This window comes from Coccinella septempunctata, chromosome 2, assembly GCF_907165205.1.
Source record: "Coccinella septempunctata chromosome 2, icCocSept1.1, whole genome shotgun sequence".
Taxonomy (NCBI): domain Eukaryota; kingdom Metazoa; phylum Arthropoda; class Insecta; order Coleoptera; family Coccinellidae; genus Coccinella; species Coccinella septempunctata.
Window position 1 is genome coordinate 36172104 of NC_058190.1, and position 11709 is coordinate 36183812.

Below are 11709 nucleotides of genomic sequence, written 5' to 3' on the forward strand. Positions count from 1 at the left end.
ATACATTCTTTCGCTCAACATCTTCTGTTTCTCTTCTTTGGAATATTCAGGTACATTGCCAAGCACAAAGCTACTTTCAGTTAGCGTATTTTATTCAATTTGTCCATTTCAAGCTATGGAGTGCCGCTAAAACTGTTGAAAATTTCAACATGCCACGAGTCACGCCAACCTCTCGCTTATAATGAGAGATTTTGAATTGGACGCTCCAAAGCACACGCAAGACTGCGCGAAAAGCCTTTGCGATCTCAAGACACAAAAAAGTTAACACGCGCCACTCCATACCGCGCGAAAACACGAGTGACTGGCACTCGCGATTCGATCGCGCGCGAAAGAGCGTTAGTGTAAAGGTACCTATTGCTTTGCGATAATTCAGCTAACAAACGGTCTTGGGTCGTATTAGGATCTATTTCAGTAATCATTTTCAATTTTTTTTTTCAAACTTTGTCATTTTGAGAGTTTTGTATAGGTGATTTTTGGTAAATAGCTTCATTTTGACCAGTTCTACGTTCTGTTGAAAAAAAGCCTCACCTTCAAATACACACCCTGTGTAGTTACAGATAAAGTATGTTACGGAAGCAGTAAAGTACTTCAGAATTTTCCAAAATGTGTAGGTATGTGCTAATTTTGGCACTTTAGGGGTGCTATTTTGTCCATTACAGATTATATTACTAATGAAAAATTTTGTGTCGAATATCTATTAACAGAGTACCTACTATCGAAAGCAAAAGCAAAATCGAGAATTTTCCAACTTATTGGTTTTTACTCATACTCTTCCCTATTTCAAGGTGCAAATTAGGGTGTTAACTTCGGATTATGGGGTGCCACTATTCCATTAAAGTTCAGGGTACAAAGAAAATATTTTGTGTTACAAATAGTTACTGAGGAAGTACTATTCAAATCAAAAGAAAAATACAGAATATTAAAAAATGCAGGTGCTAACTTCACATTTTTTCAAAAGGATTGAAAAAGTTGAAAAAGACTGCAATTAATATAAATTAATCCAAACAAATGAATTGTATCGATTGAAATTTATTCTGGGAGGATTCTGCATTTCTTAATATACTTTTAAGGGTTTTCACTCCCAATCTCTGAAACAAAATCAATTATTAAATAAAATAAACGATTTGCTCCTGCCTAAATTCTTGCACTAATTTGTCAGGACTAGTCAGGAGCAAATCATCTAGAAAAAATTGTTGCCTGACAATGAACTGAAAATAAAGAACGTTGAAATTATAATTTTATGTTGTAGTGTACGATCAATACTTCGATTGCAATTAAACTATGAACGAAATCGCAATCAAATTTGCCACTTCCACTGATATAATATTAGGTACGCTTCTCCAGATTATTTTCATAAATTTATATCCTGTCCAACATGAAAATGACCTACTACAGAACTGCGGTAGTTCAAAATTTCATTATGAAGTGAGTTTTATACATACTAACTTAGTTTCAAGAATCCAGCACCAGTCTGGAAAATATATTTTCTTACGTTTAAGTCTTCCACTTTCACGAAGGTCGATTGAAGCCACGAGCTAAAAATATACACAATTTCTGAACCAAATTTCACCGACGACCCCTCAGTTGTTTCCTAGGAGATATCTGGATACCCTTCGGCCTGACGGACATAAAATATGTATCTATAATAAAATACGGAGGGAGGGCTCGAGGTTTATTTTTTCTACTTGTTTAGAAACCTTTATTATTGTAGTTATATATTTTCTAGGAAAGTCAATTTTTTGAAATCAAGATTTTTTACTCAAGGGAAATGGGATGAATCGTGGTTTGATAAATTCTGCCTTTTCTTTAACTAATATATGGATCCACTCCTCATTTAAAACCCCAAAATGTGTTAACAGGCCTCATAACCTCACATTTTCGTTCTATACAGAGTGGAATGTGTCAAATTTCCATGGCCAGCTGACTGCTTTTGTAAAAGTGAATGGAGAATAAATAATATGTAAACGTATCAATGACATCGAATAATAGCGATATTTTTTATATGAAAACTTTTTTCTGAGAGTCTGGATGTTCGATATTTCAATGACATTATGTTTTCTCTTTCACAGGTTGAGAACTCCTTGAGTACTTACGAACCCCATGCCTGTGTTGTGATATATTCGATTGTAGCAAGAGCAAGTTTCCAACATGCCGAGGAAACATTGAATTATTTATGGAGGGAAGGCTACACCCATGAGAAAAGCGTGATTGTCGTCGGTAATAAAGCTGATCTTGCAAGGTCTAGAGTTATCACAGCAAACGGTGAGTGTGAATAAACACATTTTATTCATAATAAGAAATAAAAGCTCTGGAAACTGTCGCAATGGAGAGGTTGCAGGGGCTGTTATGTTCAAGTGGTGCAGTGGCGGCCCGTGAACGTTTATCATTGGTGGGAAGATTCATGTTTTGATATTTTCTATACAGGGTGTCCCAACGAAAATTTGAATCCCCCCCCCCGAACAACTCAGAAACGCAGAATTTTCGAAGATCTAAAAGGAAGCAGGTAAACTTATGATTCTGTTCCGAAAAAATCATGAAGGTGGAATCAACCCTAAATTTCTTAATAGGAAAAAGATGTCGAATGTTTGATTTATCACTAGAAGAGTTCTTTCGTATGTAGAATGTGGGGAATGGAGAATCGAGAAAAATTGTGATGAAATTTCGCCAGTAGCGTAATATTTGAGAGAAATTATATCCAGTAACGTTCATGGAGGGTCTATAGTACCTACCCACAACTCCTGCCAAATGTGACAATAATAGGTCGAAAAGTTTTGAGTACCTATATGCCAAGAACTTATTCAAAAATGTTGAAATAATACACTCTGTAACTCAGGCAGGAGATACATTTCATTGAAATGTATTGGGTTAAATTTTTATATTGCAAGCTCATCAGGATTCTATGCCTGAAATATTTCCATTTAAATATGTAGTAATGATACATCCTGTAGATATTTTTACATATAATCTAGTTGCCTCCACATTTTTTGTATTCTGTGTTGCATGTTAGCGGATCACTGGATTCTGATTTTCGTGGTTTCTTTTTTGCAGATTTCACTTGTTCTCAAAATCAAATTGACAATTTCTAACCTTCTTTCTATTTTTATTTCCAAAAAGTGAATCTTTTTTCTTACACAACATACGTACATATCTACATAGAAAAATTTTTCGCATATTTTATGAATCTACAATGAATTCGCATTTGGAATTTATAAATAAAAAGGTTATTTTTCAGTCATTTCAGTCCATTTTGATCAAAATAAAAAAAGTTTTATCTTCAGTGAATAAATCGAAGATTCCAGAGTCACCCGTTTGAGTGAAATGCACAGTTCAGGGTGGGCAAAATTCGTTGTCTACTTAGGGGATTTCGAGAACTATAAGAGCTATAAGAAAACGGATGCCAAAATTGAGATTTGGACGATTTCGATAAGTTCTCATAACTTTTTCGTCTTTGAAGTTACAGATCTGAAACTTGTACAGGCACTTTTTTACGTAGAGTCCACTGACGAGCTCAAAATATTTTTTCATTTCGAATCATTAGACGAACTTTCGTTTTTAAATGCGAATTTTCATTGCATATGTTATTTTTGAATTGAAAAAAAATCTTTCGTCAGTTGATTCTACGTATAAATGTGCCTAAGAAGGTTCAACTTTCAGATCTGTAACTTCAAAGACAACTAGGTTATGAGAACTTTTCGAATTTTTTGCTAATAACTCAAAAACAAAGAATCGTAGGATGCTACTGTTTTCACCATGCTCTGTTTCTCTGAAAAAGATCTTGGAAATTTGTCATCCGTTTTCTCGCAGTTCTCGAGATCCCCCAGTATAGACAAGGAATTTTGCCCACCCTGTTCATACACTATTAATTGAAAATATTCCAAGCAAGAATAGACTCCTGAAATATGAGAATTTAACCCAAATCCCGTGGATGAAATGTGTCCTGTTTGAATAACAGGGTGTTTTTCACAACTTTTGCACCAGTGGCGGACGACAAGGGCCAGGCCGGTGATTGTTTTATCTTATATTTCTGCTCTGAATTGCGTTTTAATTGATTTTAGCATAATTTCACTAATAAATCACTAATACTGTGTCAAAAGTTGATCGAAGGACTTCCTAGGCTAGACTTCCTATGTGATAATTAATTTGTGGCCATACCCTATTAAGGAAAATTATCCGACATCAAAATTGTAACTCAATTCCTCCTTCCATTAACTATTGATTTTTCCAGAAGGAAAAGCACTTGCAGTGGCGAGAGATTGCAAATTCATCGAGACGTCTAGCGGGATCCAGCACAACGTTGATGAACTTCTTGTGGGCATTCTGAAGCAAATACGTCTCAGGGAATCCAGAGACAAGAAGAAGAAGCCGAAAAAAGAGGGTAACAAGCTACATGGTTCGAAAACGAGTCTTAGCCTGAATATTGCCAGAGAAATCCTACAAAAAATCTGCATGAACGACATAAGCAAGTCCAAGTCATGCGAAAACTTGCACGTGTTGTGAAAACTTGCAGAGATTTTCAAAAAACACTATTTTGTATAAAGATTGTGAACTGTTGAAACTGGAATACATGTTAGAAATTTTTCATTATTGTGAGTTTTATCGCGAGATGTGTATACCTATCATTATTTCTATAAGTCTTCTATTTAACGCCTCCTCCCTTAGATTTAATATTGTGGAAAAATGAATCGCAATAATCAACTGACCTGATCGAAACTATTCTTTTCAACTGCTTTTCGCAAAATTTTGTTGCCATGCTGTTCTACATACATAAAAGCGTCATAGCTCTCCCTACTAAAACTTATTGATCATAAATTTCATGCATCGAGCCATTAAAAAGTTCCCTTACCCACATTTCATTAAATGAGTTGAATAATTCTCTGATATAAATGAATATCTAGTTTCAACAGCCCCTGTTACCTTCAGAAAAATTGCCCTAGTAATTTTAATTATTCAGTACTTATTCAAATTTGGTCAGTTTTCATGTGGTGCGAAAACTATAAGTATGGGTAAAATCGTGATGAAAAATCGCACATAATGTGGAAAACCTGATGAATCACAACCAAATTCAAATTTATATAATGGTAGGAAATTACAACTGGTAATGATGAATGAATCTTTTTTATTTCTGCGTTAGTATTAGCGATAAAAAATAGTGACTACTGAAATGATATCCTCGCACGCGAGAAATCTTTCAAGAGTATCAAGGTTAGAAACTTCATCAAGAGTAATAATAATCGAAAAAAGTTCGTCGCTTCGAACTTTTTGGTATTATTGGCAATTTCAACTCGATTAGCGTGAATTCTCAACGAACAAAGTGTGCATATATTGATTTCAGTTGTTTTTTAATATGATTAGTTTTGCACAAGTTTCGGAAAATAATATCCCATCCTTTTATTTCCTTTCGTTGAAGAAAAAGCACAAAATTGGGTATTTTCTGTTTTTGTTGCTACTGATATTGAAGTGCATTGCAAAAATAGATAATATTCAAGTTGTTTCATCTGAAGAAATTTTATATTTTCTCAGATAACATTATATCTGAGTATCTATAGGTTATAGGTTAAGTACCTTTAATGGATTATCTTCCATTATAAAAACAAATAAAATTTCCGCAGATTTATCTGGATGAATAGTTAATTTAAAAGGACCAAGAGACGAAGGAATAGAAAAATATTTCGAACAAAATTCGCAAATCGAGCAAGGGAATAAAAATATTTTTATGGAAGAATAATTTCTCTTTCTCTTCAATGTTCCGATGGTGATCATTTTGGACTTTAAGACATCCAATACCCCTCTCAATTCTGTACAAATTCAGTATTGGATTCGTTGAAAATGAGACAATAACATTGTTTTCTTTATTGAATCAACCCGCCTGTATATTTCTGCCGAAAGAATCGTTTTTGACCTATAATCAGAAATATAATTTCATGCAGGATATCCGGATTCGAATTTAATATATTTGGGGTCGTGATTAGACGTGAAAATATGTTAATGTGATGTGTCCAGAGGAAACCCCTCCATCAAGACCTAAAAAACTGGTATTTTTGCGAATATTGTATCAAAATTTGGCCGAGAGACAGAATGAAATGAATTAGGGAAGTGAGTGTAAGAGTTTTTAATTTTTCTTAAGCAGAATCTCATTAATAGAGTATATTTCCATGACAACAGAGCGTCTTTCGAAGAATCTACATTAAAACAATTTGAGACACGTTGGTGTGTATGTGTGAAATTATACTTAAGTTGTTTCCAGGATTCGCGGAAAAAACTGTGATTTTGTGATTCATCTGGACAAGAACAACCAAAAAATATATATTCAACTCATCTTTTTCGTCCTACTGGGACTAATAAAACCTAATTTTGTGTCATTATCGAAGGATAAAAGCCACTAGCATTATTTTGAGATGAATTAAAAAACGGGGGCAATTTTCTGATTTTAAAGGTCTCTATTTTCCTGTACTTGCGTCAAGTAAAACTTTCAATGAATGCGTACTTTAATGTTTTGAGCATAAATCTAAGTTGTTCAATGAATAGAAAGAGTAGTTAAGGCCTAAACAATGTAAAATATCTGAAGATAATTATCTATTTTACTGAAGACTGTTTCTGAAAGTTCTTCGTGTTGTGGAAAGAGGAGAGGAATACATAAAGATGCATTGTGAATTTCAGACTAAATCCCTCGAAATACAATAGATGTTTTCAATCTGCATCTTCCACATTTGTAAAGAAAATATAGCCTTCCCTATGTATCATAAGTAACAAATCGCTTCTTATAAAAGCATATTTGTATTGAAATGAATGAGCCTGATATTTAATGGATCAGAAATAGTTTCCGCTTAACTTATTCAGTATCTACTCTTATGTACGTTCGTTCACAACAAGCAGCCCTTACCAATCAAAAGTAGGAACTATTTGTTCAAAAGATTGACTTCCACACAAAATCCAATTTTTAATCAAATGCATCATTCGTTGTTACCACATTTTAATGTTATAAAATGTTCTATATTTCTATTAGTATTTGTTTCATTCCTCTTCAGGACTCTATTTTTATATTAAGCAATATGGAATATTCAAATGGAGGTATGGTAAGGACTGAAATCTATTTCTGACTCATTTTCATTGAAACCAATTCAGATTTTCTCTATGGTGATACTTATTCAGCGATAAATAGAAAAAGAAATAGGTGAAGACTGAAATAGGCTTCGTCGATGAGTGGCTCAAGGCTCAAGGGATATTTGATCGAAAAGAAAAAGAATGATAGATATCCTTCATGTTGGAATCTTTATCATAAGAAATTTAATTTCTTCTATTCTATAAGCTATTATTTGTAATCATATTCATTGTAGAATTCTTTCTAATGATAAATGAACAGTATTTTTATCTACATTTCTACTTTGACAATCAACTGTGTATTTCTTAAATCCATATTTGTATATATAGATATGACTCATTTCGATAAATGTGGAAATAAAGAGCAATATCCTAGCAGGTTTACATTTATTCATGAACATATCCAAATAAATGTAGATACCAGCGAATCTTGAGAAGTAGATATTAATGTTGAAAAATTTCTACTCCTGTAATGAAATCCCTAAATCAATCAACTGCTGTTTCACTAATGTCGCAAACAGAAAATTCACAAATATTTCAAAAATTGTCTCGTTTCGGTTGAGGTCTTGAAAAACATTATAAATTATGAGTAGCTGATTAGAGCTCATCGTCAAACTAAACACCTTCAAATCAGAAATTGCCTTTTCAAGTATGAAACAGATAAATAATTGATTAGTTCGATTCGTCAATATCGTGGCGCTGCCGTCTTAATTTGAAAACCCTAAGAAAGACCAAAAACCAAAAGTTTCAATTATATAGTAATGAAAAAGAAGTAGTTCTATGAGCTCGGCATAGACCTAAAAATTATTAGGTCATTTGCTAAAAACAGGTGTCCAAAACATAGGTTAAGTTTGAAGTTAATCGCTAGAATTGTTTTTATTCGTAAAACGTAGAAATACGAATTATAGGTGGAATGTTACTTGCATAAAACTGACTTCACCATGGATGATATAGAATGGACTATTGTGAATGAAGGTCAACTCTTGGATGCAATGGTTGGACACAAACCAGTCGGTAAATGAAATGAGCTAACCTACAACATTTGTTTATTTATAAATCTTGTGTACCTTCCTAGGTCTAAATAAGCACTTTCAAATGGCATTGATATGCGAGAAATTTGGAAACAGTATCAATAAAGATGTAGATCCTGAAAAAATTTGGAAACATTTAGGTACCATGTATAATTTAGCTGCTCTCGATGATCAGGAGTCAATTCCATTCCCAAATATCGAAAAAGAATTTGCATTGCCTGAAGATGACTTTGGTTCATTGATGTTGACAAAAAAAAATAATGGAGAAAATGATATTTCTAAATCGCTTATGGAAACCCCTAGTCGTAATTCAAAAGATGCAGCCCACAGGGAAGTTAGCAGTAGTATCAGAGATTCCAAAAAAGATTCAGAAAAAACAAAATCAGTCATGAGGAATCGAAATTCCAATAGTACTAAAAATAAGACTGATGAAACGCCAAAAACCTACAAACGACCATTGAGGGGAAGCTTCAAGTTGGAAGAGGAAAGTTCTAATGGAAACATGAGTCCAACACCAAATAAACGCAGGAGAATCATTTGAAGTTTTTGGTGCCTAATCAGGGTATTATTTTTCTTCCTGAGACTGACAGTATTTACCATAATTTTCTATGGAAATTTATTATTCACAAGTTTTCTATTGTTGCAAAAACAATGAAACTGAGTTAAAAAATTGAACTGATTATTCTAAATCATTTTATATCACTTTTAATGTAAATTATTGACTATTTATAATATTTTTATTGTGGGACCAAATGTCTTTAATATTTATATTTATTCTTGTTATATGCTATACTGAATAAATCTAAGCTCCAAACATAACGTTGATATTTTAGAGGATGAGTATTTTTTCCTTGGGATATTGGAGGGTAAAGGAGGTTTTGTTTTTGCATAATCATTTTTACTTTTTATAAAAAGACGATATTGGAAGAAGACCTTCATAAAAAACAACTCACGCAAAATAATTTGATGTTCCAAGGCAATGTCTGCATAGTGTTAGCACCGAATTTAACAAGAGACTTGTTTTAGTTTTACATGAAGGATGTTTCTTAATATTGAGCACAATATATCATAGTAATTTTGGTGTTGACTTCCTTACCTTCTTAGATGCATTATAACATATCTTGTAGAAATCTGTAAAACCATTGGCTACTAGTGGAGTTTTCTTACTTTAGATTGGATATAATAGAAGCAAATTGTTTTGAGCTATCATTATTCAAGGATTTCTATATTCATATTCTAGTTCTAGATGTAGTGCAACTAAAAATATGGGATGCAAATAATATTGAAAAAAAAATTCTACTCAGCACTGAAAAATATATCAAAAAATTATATAGAAATAATCCTACAAGATATGCTATGAATATTATTTGGTTGTGATGTTCTTATTCTATATCGAAGTATTTCCTGTTAACATGTCAATTGTTCTTTGTAAATATGTATATAAAACGTAGATGTTGGAGAGAATGTCAATATGAAAATGAAATGGAAATGTTATTAACATAAATTGTTCTCTAGTCATAAGCTTTTTTTGAGCAAATTGATCATTCAAATACATGTATTTTTGTAAATTCATCTACTTGGTTGTAAATGACTATTACTGATTATTCAGAATAGAGAAGAGCAAGATTTTATAAAGAGAGAATAAATGATTGTATGATCTTATTCGATTGACACTTAATCCCCTAAAATCATGGAATGGAAGGAGGAGATTAGGAATACTGGATAATACAAAAATAATTGAGTGAGGTTATTCATTCAAAAACTCCTCCCTGTAGTTAAATTTCTAACCCTGTATCTTCTCTAATCATGCTATATATCAAAGATTATAAGTTAAATATTCGAACTTTTCATCTTGCTATTTCGTTCAACTCAGATTCAGACCCTTGAAACTGCTAACCAAATATCCATGAATTTCCACATTGAGAAATCCAAAATTTTTTCATTTCATTTAATGTTGAAAGCATATTCAGAAATGGACAATTAAAAAAATGGGATTAGATTCATCTAGTTTGCGAATGAAATTCAAATGCAGCTGCAGATACCTTTGGTGAAAAAGTATATGGAGGTAGGTATCTTCATATACCCCTCATGGACAAAATAAAAGCATGTTCTTTGCTTCTCTATTGCATCAATGGCACTCTGGCAGCTCTGTTAGGAACAACACGGACAACAAAGTAAAATAAACAAGAATAGTAGATTACAGGGAGTTACAATGCATGATTTTCTTCCAAACCGTTTGTATTCGAAGATAACCATCGCAGTTGTATGCCGAACGTTAGTTGAAATACCGAAAAGGCCACTTAATTCTTTTAAGCCCAGTGTGTTATTCTAATATTCAAGTAAAGGAGCAGAACTTTTTGAAAAACCAATTTCATAATCATTTGTTTTTTCCTTGGAGGAAACTAGAAATTGTGGAATGAATATAGAACTGAGTGGTTTCGGATTGTTATTTTAGTTTTTCAATGTCTTCCTGTTTTTTTCCTAATCTTATGGGCCAAAAAAATTTAGATCCAAATTATCTTAGGCTCCTTACCTATCGGGTGTTAAGATACCATTATATCAATCAATGTAACAAGGGCCATAGTTTAAAAACCGAATAAAGGGAAAGGAGCGTTGATATATGAAATGTTATCTACCAGACGTTCACGTTTGCACCGATAAGCAACATATATAGGTATAAAATCCGAAAAATAATTTTTGATCGGGTTGTTTTAAACTGAAAACCCGATGAGAGTGTGAAAGAGGTCAGCAATCTGCAACATGCTCTCCAAATATGTTTTTAACATTATTTTTCTGATTACCTTGTACCTACATTGAAAACAACTGAAAGTGCGCGGGATCGAACACCTATTTTCTGAACTAATAACCGATTACAGTTGCTCGACTCTTTCTGAAACAACCGGTTACCGTACATATTTTATGCTAACCCTGTACATATCATATTGTCTCAGAAGGAATCGAAGCAACCGATATAAATGACCTTTCTAGATTCTTATTAATCATTATACCTATTAATTCAGTTCCTTTAATTTGTAGCTAGTGTATAGGTATTCTGCTTAGTGCACTCTTGATTTGTTATCTTTGTAGTAAAGTTTACTGTAATTAGAATAATAACTAATAAACTCGATCCGAAGACAACTTTTGTTATTGTCTACCTTAGACAACCCCGCCTTAGATAACCCCGAACTCTGTCTCCGACTTGTAGGGTTGACTATTTCCCCCTTTCTGAAGAATAGCTGTCGGCCGAGATTAAACTTAAACCCGTTAAAACCTTCACAAAAAAACAATTTTCGAGAAAACTAAAGAGAAAACTCCCTGAAATTAGTGATTCAAATAATATGTGTGTTGTCCTCCTTTAGGCGCCTGAATGATTCTCTGACTGCGTTGGTATGCTCAAAATGGAAAGGTTAATGACAGTTCAATAGAAAATATCATCTCCGGGTTCTAAAATTATTCCTTCGAGATCTTTCAGAGATTGGAAAGTTTCAGGAAAAGCTCTGTCTGACGTTCCTTTCGGAAAAACTTCAACTTTATTCAATGGGGTTGATGTCTGGGGGTCTAGAAGGAATGTTCACAAGGA

At 33.1% G+C, this 11709-nt stretch overlaps 2 protein-coding genes across 3 annotated transcripts in view; both read left to right on the forward strand.

Moving 5' to 3' along the window:
• The window catches only part of LOC123308014, a 162698-nt gene extending 158110 nt beyond the window's left edge, over positions 1–4588 (forward strand). The window contains exons 7-8 of one of the 2 annotated variants that reach the window (XM_044890531.1): positions 2070–2262; positions 4226–4588. In XM_044890531.1, the coding sequence (XP_044746466.1) occupies positions 2070–2262; positions 4226–4497 (465 nt within the window). In that variant the 3' untranslated portion in view covers positions 4498–4588. The remainder of the gene's footprint in view (positions 1–2069; positions 2263–4225) is intronic. The other variant, XM_044890532.1, reaches the window with a different exon arrangement.
• A 3296-nt stretch (positions 4589–7884) lies between these two features.
• Positions 7885–9021, forward strand: LOC123307204 (MRG/MORF4L-binding protein-like). The gene is made up of 2 exons (XM_044889425.1): positions 7885–8112; positions 8174–9021. Exons 1-2 carry the CDS (start codon positions 8040–8042, stop codon positions 8668–8670), a joined length of 570 nt encoding a protein of 189 aa, XP_044745360.1. The 5' UTR covers positions 7885–8039; the 3' UTR covers positions 8671–9021.
• Positions 9022–11709: the final 2688 nt, after the last annotated feature.